The sequence below is a fragment of the Thalassophryne amazonica genome, chromosome 12 (genome assembly GCF_902500255.1).
Source record: "Thalassophryne amazonica chromosome 12, fThaAma1.1, whole genome shotgun sequence".
NCBI classification, from domain to species: domain Eukaryota; kingdom Metazoa; phylum Chordata; class Actinopteri; order Batrachoidiformes; family Batrachoididae; genus Thalassophryne; species Thalassophryne amazonica.
Genome location: NC_047114.1, coordinates 73,718,903 through 73,736,505, shown reverse-complemented (window position 1 = coordinate 73,736,505; position 17,603 = coordinate 73,718,903). Strand labels below are relative to the sequence as shown.

At 39.0% G+C, this 17,603-nt stretch overlaps 1 protein-coding gene across 3 annotated transcripts in view; it reads right to left on the bottom strand.

Moving 5' to 3' along the window:
- Window positions 1-9,839: 9,839 nt before the first annotated feature.
- The window catches only part of ube2v2 (ubiquitin-conjugating enzyme E2 variant 2), a 33,771-nt gene continuing 26,007 nt past the window's right edge, over window positions 9,840-17,603 (bottom strand). For all 3 annotated transcript variants that reach the window (XM_034183330.1, XM_034183331.1, XM_034183332.1), the window contains exons 3-4: window positions 10,806-10,931; window positions 9,840-10,656 (exon numbers count right to left, since the gene is read on the bottom strand). In XM_034183330.1, coding sequence (XP_034039221.1) covers window positions 10,510-10,656; window positions 10,806-10,931 — 273 coding nt within the window. In that variant the 3' untranslated portion in view covers window positions 9,840-10,509. The remainder of the gene's footprint in view (window positions 10,657-10,805; window positions 10,932-17,603) is intronic.

Here is a 17,603-nt window from a genome sequence, read left to right as displayed (position 1 = left end):
CAAACATCCTTACTAATAAACCTGACTTATGTGCCAATTCCCGGCTTTAGTGTCTTGTATCTGGATATCTCCGGGCTGACACATATCCACAATACCCTATAATTTTTACTGTACTATTAGCAGCTGTCTATTTTCCAAATCAATAATGTGCCAATTAAATTCATTTTTGTCCCAAGTGAAAAATGTTTGAGTTCTTTGATTCTGATCTACAATGATATCTATCAGTGTATATCAAAGTTGTCCAAGGGCTTTTGAGTAAGCTGCTATGTTCAGTCCAGCACAAGAGGATTTCAAAACTATGGATCTTACTCCACAACAGACTGGCACACACTGCTGTTGTTGCTGTTCGCACTTTTAGGTAGTGACACTGTACAAATGCTGCACTACTTCAGCGTGACCATTACCACACCTGGGCCTGTATCCGCGAAGCAACTCAAATCCCTCTCAAAGAGCTCCTAACTTTGCCTAAAATTTCCTGGCAAGGAATTTTAGCCTAAGAGTGAGCCAGAAGGTGTCTGAGAGCAAGTCTGAGCAAGGAGGAGACAGAAACTCCTATCTTTGTGAAGAGGCGGGGTTGACTCTGTTGCCAGGTATGATGCAGTTCTCTCAGAGCTGTGATTGGTTGTCATTGAAAGGGGAGGAGAAATTAAAAAAACATGCGCTCCGCCCTCCTAGTCATGAATGGACAGTGAAATCAACCAATCACACAACCTAAATTGCATTAAAAAAAGAGTAATCGCAAGAATAACTGTTGTGATGCTGAAACCCAGCAAAATTAAATGAATTGTTACACAGCTTGAAAATGTTTGAACATGTCATTCACATGCCAAATATCTATGTATTTAAAACTCTGCATGAGTTTATTTAGTACTTTCATTGTGCGTGCATAATATAATTGTAAATACGTTAAAAATACATGCATGACACAAGAAAGTGAAAACACTTATTTCCATTGTGGCCCATTTAAAATCAAACAACAAAATAGAAGTAAAAATAAAATAGTTTTTTTTTTTTAAGAGAAAGTGTAGCCCCCCCCCCCCCCTTCAATTTAGTTATACTGCTTAATGTGCATTGTGCTTGTATTTTCTTTAGCACATTTTCACCTTTGACCAAAAGTGATATCACAGACAAGTCTGATATTACTAACCACAAGACCTGTAATCATTTTCCTATTTTTAAGCTTCCATCATCCCAACCAACCTGATTTTAAAGTGAGAACCCCAAACAGACCCAGTGATGCCAGAGCTTAGACATTACATTAAAAAGCCAAGCTTCACATACCACTTTAGTTATGCAGATAAGGTAAATTAAGTAAACTTATTTTTGTACAGCTTATCAATTAAACTTAGACCAGAACTATAGTAAAACTTAAGCCCAGAGTAATATTGATTTAAACATTTTAGTTGAAATTATCATCATGATTAATATGCATATGTCGCGGACATGAATGAGCGAAGCTCGTCAGCATCTCACCATGTCATTTAGGTCTTTCAGACTTTATTTTGAATAAATGCTTCAGGGGAGTATTAGCATGGCAAAAAACTTCAGTTTCTGGGGGAGACTCTGCCCACCAGACCCCCCGCCTTTTTAAGCATTTTTGTTTATTTGCCTCTCACATGCCTGGAAAAGCTCCTCGCCATCTAACCATGTCCTTTAGATCCTTCAGACTTTTTTCAGTAGAATGGTTCTTGGGAGCATGAGCATGACTAAAACCTTTCAGCTTCTTGGGGGGCCTTTCTAAGCATTTTCCTTATTTTGCCGTTCAGCTTCTGGAGGGGCTCTGCCCCCCATACTCCCCACCTTTTTAAGCATTTTACTTTTCAGCTGACACCCCCTCCAATTACAGCCCTCTTAACCCCCTACCACTTTAAGCATTTTTTTAAATGTAGATGTAAATTAACATTCAGAGTTTTCAGTTAGTTGACAGTAGGGCTGTATGGCCAAATTATCATATTTCAATATTGTCATATAAATTGTCATGTAAATGTCACTTATACAACCCCTGGCAAAAAATTATGGAATCACCGGCCTCGGAGGATGTTCATTCAGTTGTTTAATTTTGTAGAAAAAAAGCAGATCACAGACATGACACAAAACTAAAGTCATTTCAAATGGCAACTTTCTGGCTTTAAGAAACACTATAAGAAATCAAGAAAAAAAGATTGTGGCAGTCAGTAACGGTTACTTTTTTAGACCAAGCAGAGGGAAAAAAATATGGAATCACTCAATTCTGAGGAAAAAATTATGGAATCATGAAAAACAAAAGAATGCTCCAACACATCACTAGTATTTTGTTGCACCACCTCTGGCTTTTATAACAGCTTGCAGTCTCTGAGGCATGGACTTAATGAGTGACAAACAGTACTCTCATCAATCTGGCTCCAACTTTCTCTGATTGCTGTTGCCAGATGAGCTTTGCAGGTTGGAGCCTTGTCATGGACCATTTTCTTCAACTTCCACCAAAGATTTTCAATTGGATTAAGATCCAGACTATTTGCAGGTCATGACATTGACCCTATGTGTCTTTCTGCAAGGAATGTTTTTACAGTTTTTCCTCTATGGCAAGATGCATTATCATCTTGAAAAATGATTTCATCATCCCCAAACATCCATTCAATTGATGGGATAAGAAAAGTGTCCAAAATATCAATGTAAACTTGTGCATTTATTGATGATGTAATGACAGCCATCTCCCCAGTGCCTTTACCTGACATACAGCCCCCATATCCATCAATGACTGTGGAAATTTACATGTTCTCTTCAGGCAGTCATTTTTATAAATCTCATTGGAACGGCACCAAACAAAAGTTCAGCATCATCACCTTGCCCAATGCAGATTCGAGAGTTCATCACTGAATATGACTTTCATCCAGTCATCCACAGTCCACAACTGCTTTTCCTTAGCCCATTGTAACCTTGTTTTTTTCTGTTTAGGTGTTAATAATGGCTTTCGTTTAGCTTTTCTGTATGTAAATCCCATTTCCTTTAGGTGGTTTCTTACAGTTCGGTCAAACGTTGACTCCAGTTTCCTCCCATTCGTTCCTCATTTGTTTTTGTTGTGCATTTTTCAATTTTTGAGGACATATTGCTTTAAGTTTTCTGTCTTGACGCTTTGATGTCTTCCTTGGTCTACCAGTATGTTTGCCTTTAACAACCTTCCCATGTTGTTTGTATTTGGTCCAGAGTTTAGACACAGCTGAGTGTGAACAACCAACATCTTTTGCAACATTGCGTGATGATTTACCCTCTTTTAAGAGTTTGATAATCCTCTCCTTTGTTTCAATTGACATCTCTCGTGTTGGAGCCATGATTCATGTCAGTCCACTTGGTGCAACAGCTCTCCAAGGTGTGATCACTCCTTTTTAGATGCAGACTAATGAGCAGATCTGATTTGATGCAGGTGTTAGTTTTGGGGATGAAAATTTACAGGGTGATTCCATAATTTATTCCTCAGAACTGAGTGATTCCATATTTTTTTCCCTCTGCTTGGTCTAAAAAAGTAAACGTTACTGACTGCCACAATTTTTTTTTCTTGATTTCTTATAGTGTTTCTTAAAGCCAGAAAGTTGCCATTTGAAATTACTTCAGTTTTGTGTCATGTCTGTGATCTGCTTTTTTTCTACAAAATTAAACAACTGAATGAACATCCGCCAAGGCCGGTGATTCCATAATTTTTGCCAGGGGTTGTATACATGTTATCCATATTCTTGAGCCGCTTAGGTGGGTAGGGAGAGTTCCCATGGGATAAAAAAAAAGCTTTTCAACCTACCATCCCTGGTTCTCAAGACCAGGCACCTGAGTGGCTCTATTTTTTTTTTTTTTTTTTTTTTTTAAGATTTTTAGGTGTACCTTAGTAAACACTAGTAGAGCTCCACCTTAGATTTGGAATGTATAGCAGACGATATCTTACTTAATTTTCGTATCGGTATGATATACGATATGATTATGATTTGACACAAAGTGCAGCAATAGTGAAAATTAAACATTCTTAAACAAAATAGTAATAATACCACACTCATTTTGCACTCATCATAAGGTTAGGATACTGTGCCTCCAAAAGTATTGGAACACTTGGAATTTCACACATTTTAATTTGTTTATGCCATTTTAAATACAAGAAATACAAAAAATAAAGAATAAAATTTCTAAAATGATCTTCCTCAAACTCAAACTGAAAGCAAATCTCTAAAACTTGATAAAACCTGTAAATAATAATCAGTTTTTTCGCCCGTTTTCTTTAGACAAGTCAGGTGATGGAAACATGAACATTTCCAAGTCACTGAATACGTCTTGGACTTTATTTACATTAATTATGAAGAAATACAAAAGTTTCTTTCACCAAAACATCAAATCTAGGCTTTCATCTCAAATGTACTTTCTGTCAAATTGTAGCTTCACCGGGAAGCTGGATATTATATTTTTAATTCATTTATATCAAGCTGTAGAGATTTGCTTTCAGCTTGAGTTAAGGAAGATAATTTTAGGAAAAAAAAGATGTATTTGAAATGGAATAAACAAATTAAAATGTGTGAAATACCAAGCCAAGTTACAGTTTGTACAGGGGTCAAAAGTTAAAGTTGCTCCATTAATTTTGCTCCAGCTGTATTTGTGCTGAATTTGATGCTTTTATCACCATTTGAAGGATTGTTTCAGTTATCTGCTGCACTAATAAGCCAACAGAGCATGAAGCAGCTGTTAGCTTAAACATGTGTAGGGGAGAGTGGGGTGATTTGTGCCACGGGTAAGTTGTGCCAGCACCTGTTTCTCGGGAACCATATAAGGAATTGGCCATGTGACCACTCATTTTTGAAGAGTCAGACATTTTACTCATCCTGTAAAGAAGGGAGCATCATTGCATGAGATGTAAGCATATTTAAGTGCAAAAACTGTTTTTTGCCCTTCAAAGTAAAATTTCTATGATCAAGGTTTTTTTATTGTTGTATCTGAACGGTTATAGGCAAGTTTAAAAACATTTCACACATGTTGCAGTGCTTTGGTAAGCTACACTTTGAGTCTATATAGCTAGCATGATGTTAGCTTAAATCTGCTGGATCATATGCATTTTTTCCCAAAATGGTGGGGTTGGGGTGATTTGTGCCAAAAGGTCTGGGTTAAGTTGTGCCAGTGGCACAACTCACCCCCACTTATGAACATTTTAAACATTTTTTTTTTTTTTTTTTGTAATTTTACATTGTATTCTTATATTTAATCACTAAAACTGTGTGACATTCCTATTTTTAGGGTAAAAACAGAAATAAACCATCATGCCACAAAATTATAAGAGGAAGACAGACAGAGCTTCCACTCCTCTAGAGGTCATGGACACAGCAGAGCAAGAGGTGGAGAAAGGGGAGCCCATTCGTCAGGTGGCAAGGCAGATGAACATATGCAGGATGACATTAAAATGATACATGGAGAAGAAATAAGGCCAGGATATAAAAGAACTGGACTTGCCAATCAAGTCTTTAACAAACATATGGAGAAAGAGCTGGCAGAACATATAAAGGCCCTAGCAGCGATGTTTCATGGTCTAAGTCCCATTAAATGGCGTGAACTGGCTTTTGAGTATGCACGAAGAAATGACTTCAATATCCCTGCCAGCTGGATCAAAGAGGAAAAAGCAGGTTTGGTTAAATGTGCATTTATTAAGAAAAAGTAATAGGGACCATTAATAATTATTTCCCAAGGAAATGCTTATTATAGCTTCAACTTATGTAAATCTTAATGTAAACTGCAATGGCTCAATAAGGGAAAAATTAAGATATATTATAATAATGCTAAAAAAACTTAATCTTTCATAGGATGTGATTAGTTTGCGGCCTTTAAAGCACGCTACCAGTTATCATGCCGCACTCCTGAAGCAACCTCTCTTGGTAGAGCTACTGCCTTTAATAGGCACAATGTGGGGGAGTTCTTTGATAACCTCTCTAAAGTGATGGACAGGTAATAATCATATGGCTCACACTGTCATTCACACTCACTCACACTCTGACTACACTCTATGACTACTCTCTATGACTACTATGACAGTTCAGATGTCCAGAATGATGATGATAATGATGGTGACAAGGATCTGTCTGCTGGGGACTTTGCTATTGTAAACTTTGCAGGCAAAACCAAATCCTACAACTATGTTGGATTGGTTGAGAAGGTTGATGGTGCTGACATCAGAGCAAAGTTCCTAAGAAAAGCAAGAGGTCTGTGGATGGAAAGCCCATTTTCACTTTCAAAGAAAATGTAGTTATCCCTAGAGAGGATGTGTATAGGAAACTACCCACACCACAAAAACTTGGTGGTACAGCCTGAAGGGAGCAGAAATTTATATTCCCTTGTAGCATTGATAAGTGGGATGTGATGTAGTAGGCCAGATCTGTGAAGAGTTCTTCATTTGAATTTTATTTTGGTCTTATGCGTTCATGTGGCTCTAGGCGTTGGAAATGTTTTCATTTTGAACTCACCTTGTTCTGAAGTGTTGGGCTTTGTTCAAGAAAATATTGAGAATATTGTTAAAATAACAATAAATAAACCTTAAATGAGCAAGCTTGTATTGCATTTGTCTAGCTATTACAGCTAGCATTACAATTTCTGTTATTAAAATATACTGTTTTACTTAAATAATTAAAAGGCACAATTTACCCTAATGTATGCTCTCCAAAGGCACAACTTACCCCGCACCGGGGGCAATTTGTGCCACAAGACCACTTTTTTCAGAAAGCTGTATTTCTTCAATACTTTACTTCAGTTCCAAAGTCATTGTTCCCACGGTTGCACCACATCCTGAAATATATATAATTAAGTTGGAGGTGTTACTCTCATGGCCTCGCTTAAAGTAACTTTAAGTAAAAAAACGGCACAACTTACCCCACTCTCCCCCTATATAAGACAACCTGAATTAAAGGAGAAATGCTGCTTTTAACAACCTGGACTCCATTTCTGGCATAAAATACGGCTGTTTACTCACCAGTGTAAGTTTGGTGTGATTAGAAGTCCATAGTTCAAACGACGTGTTCAGTTCAAATCTGAGGCAAACATTTTTCTTCTTCTACTAAGGTGGATTAGAACTTTGGTACAGAGCACAACCTACTGTACAGGAGAAACCTAGCAGTTGATGTGACTCACTGATTTGAAAATGCAGGTCTTCCAACAAGACGTGTGGTGCCGTGATATGTCAATCATGTGTCCAATCAGATTTCAAGGGAGTCCAGTGAAACCCCGGCCTCCTCTCTAGCTCCACCTATGCCAGGAAGCGTTCAACATCAGACATTTCCTGTTTCACTGTGACTGAGAATTCAGCACTTCCTGTTTGAGTGCGAGCTTGCCACTGAGTTCCCGTGAGATTCCATGGGATCTCATCTGTCAATCCAGGAAGTGTTTGACATTGAACAATTCCTGTTTTACTGTGGACTTGAATTTTGGCACTTCCTGTTTAGGACGCCCTGTACAATGAGTGAGCTTCGTGCCGCTGCGCGACACTTTGCTCATATTAGTAGTAATATGAAAAATGTCTTTAAAAGTGGACTTTTAAACAAGGGGTATTGTGGAGGGCAGGTCCTCCCACACCTTCTTTCCATCTGGATTTGCCCCTGGTTTACAATATGAGCAGGAACAATCAAGAATTTGTGTATTTACAGTGAGGAAATAAGTATTTGAACACCCTGCGACTTTGCAAGTTCTCCCACTTAGAAATCATGGAGGGGTCTGAGATTTTCATCTTAGGTGCATGTCCACTGTGAGACATAATCTTAAAAAAAAAAAAAATCAGAAAATCACAATGTATTTTTTTTTATATAATTTATTTGTATGTGACTGCTGCAAATAAGTATTTCAACACCTGTGAAAATCAATGTTAATATTTGGTAGAGTAGCCTTTGTTTGCAATTACAGAGGTCAAACATTTCCTGTAGATTTTCAACCAGGTTTGCACACACTGCAGCAGGGATTTTGGCCCATTCCTCCACACAGATCTTCTCTAGATCAGCCAGGTTACTGGGCTGTCGGAGAAACACGGAGTTTCAGCTCCCTCCAAAGATTTTCTATTGGGTTTAGGTCTGGAGACTGGCTAGGCCACTCCAGAACCTTGATATGCTTCTTACAGAGCCACTGCTTGGTTATCCTGGCTGTGTGCTTCGGGTCATTGTCCTGTTGGAACCACGACCCATCTTCAGTGCTCTGAGGGAAGGAGGTTGTTCCCCAAAATCTTGCAATACATGGCCCCGGTCATCCTCTCCTTAATACAGTGCCGTCATCCTGTCCCATGTGCAGAAAAACACTCCCAAAGCATGATGCTTCTACCCCCATGCTTCACAGCAGGGACGGTGCTTTTGTGATGGTACTCAGCATTTCTCTTCCTCCAAACACGGCGAGTGGAATTAAGACCAAAAAGTTCAATTTTGGTCTCATCTGACCACATAATTTTCTCCCATGACTCCCCTGGATCATTAAAATGGTCATGGGCAAACTTTAGACGGGCCTGGACGTGTGCTGATTTAAGCAGGGGAACCTTCCGTGCCATGCATGATTTTAACACGTCTTGGTGTATTACCCACATTAACCCTGGAAACAGTGGTGCCAGCTCTTTTCAGGTCATTGACCAGCTCCTCCCATGCAGTTCTGGGCTGATTCCTCACCTCTCTTAGGACCATTGATATGCCACGAGGTGGGATCTTGCATGGAGCCCCTGTCCGAGGGAGACTGACAGTCATGTTTAGCTTCTTCCATTTTCTAGTAATTGCTCCAACAGTTGATCTTTTTTCACCAAGCTGCTTGGCAATTGCCCCGTAGCCCTTTCCAGCCTTGTGGTCTACAATTTTGTCTCCGGTGTCTTTGGACAGCTCTTTGGTCTTAGCCATGTTAGTAGTTTGAGTGTTTACTGATTGTGTGGGGTGGACAGGTGTCTGTATGCAGCTAACGACCTCAAATAGGTGCTTCTGATTTGGAATAAGTGGAGTGGAGGTGGACTTTTAGAGGCAGACTAACAGGTCTTTGAGGGCTAGAATTTCTGCTGATTAGCAGGTGTTTATATACTTTAAATACTATAAATTATTAAAAAATTATACATTGTGATTTCCATTTTTTTTTTTGGATTATGTCTCTCACAGTGGACATGCACCTAAGATGAAAATTTCAGACCCCTCCATGTTAAGTGGGAGAACTTGCAAAATCACAGGGTGTTCAAGTACTTTTTTTCCTCACTGTATGTGGAAAAGTGAGACCTGATTGAGAGGTAAGAAGGTTTTATGAGTGCATTTTACGTTATGTCATCCTCAGGAAGAGATTTTAGGCTTCTTTCTTCTTCTTTTTGTTTTAAGAAAAGTGTTTGTTAATGCGTCGCAGTTCTGCAGTTGCGTTTTTAGTTTAACCACAGCAAGGACACGCCAAGGGACACTCAGAACGGACTTTGAAAGAAAAGTTAAAAAATGTGTATGAAACTCTGGTCTTTGCTCACGCTGTGAGACAACACATTACGCACGTCCTGCAGAGAGCAGACAGGACACAGAAGAGCAGAGACAGACTCGTTGCCAGGAGGAAAAACAAACACAAAACAGAGACATTATTCTAAAAATTGATTTTTGAACATTTTGAGCAAGGTAAATTTTATATCTTGGATCCAGCCTTGATTTTTTTTTTCTAAGGATGGCATCAGCGCGAAACCTGCATTTTTGTCAGCCCAACTGACAAAAACCTATCACAGCGACAGAGAACTTTAATTCCTGTGTAACTCGAACATGACATCAACCTGCACGCTTCTGTTCAACACACACCCGCATGGTGAACAAAATGATGGGTCAGTTAGGAAGCTAAACAAAATTCAGAGACAGATTTTTCATTTCCCAAACAGCGATTTTAATTTCAGAAAAAAAAATCACAAGTTTATACACCTGCCATTGTCACCAGAATGCAAAGGCTTCGACATCTGTTACGTGTCAAAGAACTGCAGAACAGAAAAGCATCAGTACTGTGTCAAATACAGATATATATATTTTTTTATATGTATATTTATATATACATATATATATAAAAAAATTCTTAACTTGTGACACTACTTTTAGACTACAGCCACAGTTGAGCATTCTGTATGTTTCAACACCGCCAGCTAAATTTAACTAACTCACAACGTAGCTCTCTGACTAGTTATTAGTTACAGAACAAGCCTTCATAAGGACATCTTGACATCTGCTTCGGTGATCAGTCATTTTGCACATAAAACTGGAAATCTGGTACAAGAGCCTTTGCGTGACACCATGCCTCCTTCTTAAAGACCACTTAAGCTGGAACAGGTGGAACAGAAGTCAAAGTAATTTCATTAAAGGCAAATAGCTGTGGCCTTGTAGTCTTTTTAACTGCTCAGTGCTTAACTGTAAGGACACCCCCACCCCCAATGAGCTATGTAATAAAGTCCCATCTTGCTCTTGCAGATGATATCATTCATATGTGAAGTGAGCCAGGATTTTTACACAATATTTCTAAGAGTAAAGTTTAAGACAGACGGCCAAAACAATCCTTTAACATTTAAGTGCTGAAGGATTGTCCTTCTGGAGGCTGTGGAAGCTTCACATTTTCTTTGTTCTGCATTAGACGCCTTAACTCTTGAAGAACCATTTTAAGGGTAAAAGAATGTTGCCATTTTGCTATTACTGTTACACTACGGGGCTCCACCTGCAAAACAAAAACAGAAAAACTGCTTAGCGTGACAAGAATGAAGACAGTAACTTATTGCACAATTCACACCTGTGTGCCTCAAAAGCAGAAATGTGAAACTACTCGTTGAATTCAAGCACCTGTTCTGCTTTGTATTGGACACTTACCACGCCGCTGGAATTATTTACCCCACTCATGTTAATTTTTGTTACAAATCTAACAGACGGGGGCGCATGTGGGTATTTAGGTCCACATTCCATTTTCAGACTGTATATCCTGTTCTCATAAGCGGTCTGCAAAAGATGAGACAGACAACACAACAAATTTACATTAGTACATACTGCATAAAATATAACATTTATACAGGACCAAGTCCATAAATATGGGCACATCAGCTATGTTGAAAAATTGACCTACAGCATACAGTCCAGGAGCTGAAGGGGAGAGTCACTGTGCACCCCCAGGACAAATTTTTTAATGGATACCAAAATGTTCACTAGATTGTACTCTTTAGGAAAACTGTTGTTCCTAGAAAACAATTAATTTGCAGTATGCTTGCAAACATAAATTCAAAGGAGATGCCATCTTAGTATAGTAATCACAGGGATTGAAGCAAAAAAAAAAAAATCAGATTTTTTTTTTTCCACAGTGAAATCATAAGCTGTTCAGAACCTATCTTTTTTAGAAACCTTTTTGCAATGGTATCCTAGGATTTAAGGTAATACAAGGTGGAGACAGCTAAGAGAACCACAAATTGTTCTGCTGCTGAATAAGATTATATTTCGCTCACAAACCATTGCTGCTCTTTTCTAATGCAGCAGATTAAAGAAAGACTAACTTAATTATAGAAAGACTAACTTACACATTATTTAAATAGTTCAAGATAAACACATTTTAAGAGGACAGAATTTATAGTGATTTTATTTCATTCAATACCAATTAAAAATCTCAGGTCTGTAGGCAGGATCTGAAAAGGGGGGAAGGGGTTCAATTTTTTGGTGAAAGTAGACCTTTGTCAGCAAGGAGTCTGAACATTTGGGGGTTCTGATGTCCAGGGATGCATTCTGGAGGGTTTTTTGATAACTATTTTAACACCCTGATCCCCCCAATTTAGTTATACTGCTTAATGTGCGTAATTTGCATTTTGTTTTCCACATTTTCACCTTTTCTTTGCCTTTAACCAAAACTGACAGCACAACCTATATGTCTGTTTGATAAGATTACGAAAATTACTGACCACAAGAGCAGTAATCATTTGCCTAGTTTTGGCTTTCCTCATCCTAACTGACCTGATTTTAAAGAAAGAACCCCAAACAGACCCAGTAATGCCTGAGCTTAGATGTTACAGTGCATCCAGAAAGTATTCACAGCACTTCACTTTCTCTACATATTCTTATGTTACAGCCTGATTTCAAAATGGAGTACGTTAATTTTTTCCCTTCAAACTTCTACTCACAACACCCCATAATGACAACATGCAAAAAAATTCTTTATTTTAAACTCTTGGAAATTTATTAAAAACAAAAAACTAAGAAATCACGTGTATAAAAGTATTCACGCCCTTTGCTTAAAACTTTGTTGATGCACCTTTGGCAGCAATTACAGCCTCAAGTCTTCTTGAATATGACGCCACAAGCTTGGTGCACCTATCTTTGGGCAGTTTTGCCCATTCCTCTTTGCAGTACCTCTCAAGCTCCATCAGGTTGGATGGGAAGCGTCAGCCATTTTCAGATCTCTCCGGAGATGTTCAATCAGATTCAGGTCTGGGCTCTGGCTGGGCCACTCAAGGACATTCATAGAGTTGTCCTGAATCCACTCCTTTGATATCTTGGTTGTGTGCTTCGGGTAATTGTCCTGCTGAAAGATGAACCGTCGCACCGGTCTGAGGTCAAGAGGACTCTGGAGCAGGTTTTCATCCAGGATGTATCTGTACACTGCTGTATTCATCTTTCCCTCAATCCTGACTAGTCTTCCAGTTCTTGCTGCTGAAAAACATCCCCATAGCATGATGCTGCCACCACCATGCTTCACTGTAGGGATGGTGCCTGGTTTCCTCCAAACATGACGCTTGCCATTTGGGCTAAACAGGCCAATCTTTGTCTCATCAGACCAGAGGTTTTTTTCTCATGGTCTGAGAGTCCGTCAGGTGTGTTTTGCTTATCGTGCCAGCAGGTCCACAGAGGATGCCTTCCAGAGGATTCTGGAAGGTTCTCCTCTCTCCACAGAGGACTGCTGGAGCGCTGACAGAGTGACCATAGGGTTCTTGGTCACTGCCCTGACTAAGGTTCTCGACCAGTCACTCAGTTTAGACGGGTGGCCTGCTCTAGGAAGACTCCTAGTGGATCTGAACTTCCTCCATTTACAAATGATGGAGGCCACTGATCTTAAAAGTAGCAGAAGTGTTTCTGGAACCTTCCCCAAATTTGTGCCTTGAGACAATCCTGTCTCGGAGGTCTACAGACAATTCCTTCGACTTCATGCTTGGTTTGTGCTCTGACATGCACTGTCAACTGTGGGACCTTATATGTAGACAGGTGTGTGCCTTTGCAAATCATGTCCAATCATCTGAATTTACCCCAGGCGGACTCAAATTAAGCCGTAGAAACATCTGAAGGATGATCAGTGGAAACAGGATGCACCTGAATTCAATTCTAAGCTTCATGGCAAAGACTTAATACTTATGTATCACAATCACAAATTTATTGCCAAGTTCTCACATACAAGGAATTTGATCTGCCGTCATTGGTGCATAATCAACAATAAAGAGAAAAGGGAAAAAAAAACTTCTGAAAGAATTAATTGGTGCATAAACGACAATAAGAAAAGGAAAAATACTTCTGTAAGAAGTAAAGGAGTCAAATAGACAAAACTATGTTCACTGTCAAATAAATATTACATAGTTGAATGGGGCTGTGCAAAAGATGTACAGTACATTTCAGTGCAGGGATGACTGAGCTGTACTTTTTACATGTGATTTATTATTTTTAATTTGCAAAAATCTCAAAAAAAAAATTTCACATTGTCATTATGGGGTAGTGTGTGTAGAATTTTGAGGAAAAAAATTCATCCATTTTGTTTCATCCATTAGGCTGGAACAAAAAAAAAATGTGGAAAAAGTGCAGCAGTGTGAATACTTTCTCTGTACATTTAAAAATATATTGCTTCCCATTCCACTTTAGTTGTGCTGAAAAGTTAAATTAAGTTATTTTTATATGGCTCCAGAACTATAGTAAAACTTAGGCCCAGAGAAATACAGATTTAAACATTCTAGTTGTTAAAATTATTATTATTGTTATTAGAAGTAGTAGGTCCTCTAGAGTCCCTTTATTCGGATTCGGAGAGTAGCAACATAATGAGCCAAGAAAAATAAAAAGTCATGTGACTCGTGGTGCCATCTTGGGGCTAAAATAGCATTCGCTGTTAAAATATCTGCAGGTAACTCCTGCTATTTTATTTATTTATTCACTGAAAATGACCGGTTGCTGTGCATTTGGATGCACAAATAGAGACAACAAGGGCTTCAAGATGTACAGATTCCCTTCAGATCCAAACAGAAGAAAAATTTGGGGAAATAAAGTCAGCTGTGTGGGATGGAAGAGACTTCATCGTCAAACGTTTGAGAGGTAAATTTAGTGTTCAGTCCCATGTACAGTAAAACTCACCTCAACTGTCATTGTATAAACCGGATATGTTTGTATCTAATAAACACCGTGCATATAACGGAATTTGTATAAAGGATTTTCGCACACATCAGATAAAATGTCCTGTCCGATCGCAATGTATTTCCATTAAAAACCCCTCGCATATACCGGACAGATCAGTCTGGACGTGCACAGTAACAGAGGTACAAATTAAAGTTCAGCGCTGATACTCGCTGATTCAAGTAAAGTGGGACCAAATTCATTTCCGTGATTAAAAGCCCCCCCCCCCACACACACACACAGTGCTTGGACCTGCAGCCTGACATGCACCTATTAAAATCAGACACTGCTTTCACTCTTTCCTCTCATATTTTAATAGTTTTTGCAGTGCGCACACTGATTGAGGGACAAATTAGTCCAGAACAAAACATAATCCAGCGATGGAGAACTTTAAAACTGTCACGCATGTTGGCGTCATGAAACGGAGTTACAGAGATTGCAGAAGCATAAATCAGACTTTAAATTAATTAAATAAATCATCATAAATTGTGCATTTATGAGTGATTCTTTAACTATGGGCACTATTGGCCTTGTAAATGTAATTTCCACCACACCATTGCCTTACAATATAAAGCGCCTTGGGGCAACTGTTTGTTGTGATTTGGCGCTATATACATGTGCTCTGATGTCACTGTTTATCTCCATAGAAACTACCCAAACAATCTTTCATACAAACTGTTTAGGGAGATTACAGTGTTGTGGTGGAAATTACGGCAATAGTGTGGGACAACTACATTTTGTTTAAAAAAAAAATCACAACAGTTGTATGACATTGAATACCCCAATTATGTTTTGATTATTTTACTGAAAATTTATTCTGAGATATTTTAAAACATTAGAAAAAATGTTTCTTTACCATTTATTTTATCATTGAAGATCAAAAGTCTGGGTGTGGGACAAGCACAAAACGGCAATATTTGCATATAATGATGCTGAAAAAAGGTGAAAAAGTCATCATAGACTACTAGAACAAATTTCTCAACACACTTTCATTGTAAAGATAACTATAAAAAAGTGTGAAATTTCCCCTTTTTTCTGTTTTTCATACAATATGATCAAAGGACATAATAAGTGCCCGTAGTCTAAGAATCACCCTTATGTAAATCTGATACCTTAACTATTTTTATATTCATTTTGATTGTACCTGTACCTGGATGTGTTGCTGTATATATGAAGCTGGCGGCCTGTTAAGGCAAGATAGATTTAAGACTTTTTTTTTTGTTGTTAACTGTCAGTTGGAATGAATGAAATTTAAGACCAACATCATAATAAGGTAGATGTACACCCAAGTGTTGTTGAAAGACCTGTTAGCTCTGGAGCCTGTATCTCAGGTGTAATGAAAACGAGGGCTGAACCAGAACAGAACAGAGACATACTGGGAACTCATTTATAAAAACAGTGCACAGGATTCATACTCAAAATACACACACAAACAAAAGCTGAAAATGCCATATTGGGGGGGAGGGGCAGAGAAGAAAAAGACCTATGCATCCAACTTATAAAATTATATCACAATCTGTTATAGACAACTTTTAAGAAGCTATCACAAGAACCAGCATAAAACATTCCAAATTACCAAAATAAACAGACAATTAAAGATCCAGCTGTCCCTGAATGCTTTATGCTCCTGCGAGGTAATCATGCTGCTGTCTTTATTAAGAAAAAGCTCTCTTGGGCAGCACAGCAGCTCAGTGGTTCGCTCTATTGTCTCACAGCAAGAGAGTCTGGGGTTCAATTCTACCAATCCACAGTTCCTTTCTGTGTGGCGTTTGTATGTTCTCCCTTATGGTGTCAGATTAGTGACAAAACCCCACTCACGTAAAAAATGTATTCACGAGTAGATATTAAATGCATGCGCGCAAAGGTGCTGCGCCCAAGAACCAGCGCTCCACCCACCTGCTCGAACTTGACTTCTGCTCGCGCGAAGATTATTTCTGCTTGCGCGCAGAGAATTCCTGCTCCCTCACTTGAAACTTATGGCACTATGGGGGAGGGAACCAGGTTGACACTGGCTCTGCTGTGATTGGCCGTCTCTGGAGAGCGAAGTTTGATTGACAGCCCTCCTCTCTGACAAGGAAGTCAGTCGGAGACAACGACGTTAAGCGATTATCACCTCGTTTCTGCTTAAAACTTCACTCCAGTCATCATCTATCTCAGCGACAGATCTCTGAAGCTTCTGTACAACAATCATTTCCACATAAATTCAGCATTATTTCATAACAAATTACAGAAAGTCCTAAAAATCATCTGCTGACACCGGCGCATCTGCAGACTGACTTTGTACACCCAAACCGATGTCGTTTTTTCAAGACAAAACCAAACATTACTCACTGGAGAAATGAGTTTAAACTTAATAATAAATCCCTATTATTTATTGAATCCAATAATGTTTTAAAAGTAGTTTCTTTTATTGACAAATTTGATTTCTTAATGTTTGGCTGCCCTATATTTTCTTTTATTATTTGTAAATAATATTCAATAAGCCCCTTATGTTCTTGTATTAGTATTTTCATGTATGCAGCATTTCAGGATTTGATTCATATATATACAAGGTCTGTCAATAAAGCAACGGTCCTTTTTATTTTTTTCAAAAACTATATGGATTTCATTCATATGTTTTTACGTCAGACATGCTTGAACCCTCGTGCGCATGCGTGAGTTTTTCCACGCCTGTCGGTGACGTCATTCGCCTGTGAGCACTCCTTGTGGGAGGAGTCGTCCAGCCCCTCGTCGGAATTCCTTTGTCTGAGAAGTTGCTGAGAGACTGGCGCGTTGTTTGATCAAAATTTTTTCTAAACCTGTGAGACACATCGAAGTGGACACGGTTCGAAAAATTAAGCTGGTTTTCAGTGAAAATGTTAACGGCTGATGAGAGATTTTGAGGTGATTCTGTCGCTTTAAGGACTTCCCACGGTGCGAGACGTCGCTCAGCGCTCTCAGCCGCCGTCGTCAGCCTGTTCAAGCTGAAACCTCCACATTTCAGGCTCTATTGATCCAGGACGTCGTGAGAGAACAGAGAAGTTTCAGAAGAAGTCGGTTTCAGCATTTTATCCGGATATTCCACTGTTAAAGATTTTTTTAATGAAAGACGTGCGGACGGGTCCGCGCATCGGGACGCAGCCGACGCGGTGCGGCGGCACAGGAAAAACACCTCCGTGTTGGTAACCATTTGTAAAATCCAGGCGGCTTTTGATGGCTTTCAGTGGAATGAGTATATGAGAAATTGTTTAACAGCAGGACATGTTCCAACTTGTCCTTAAGGCT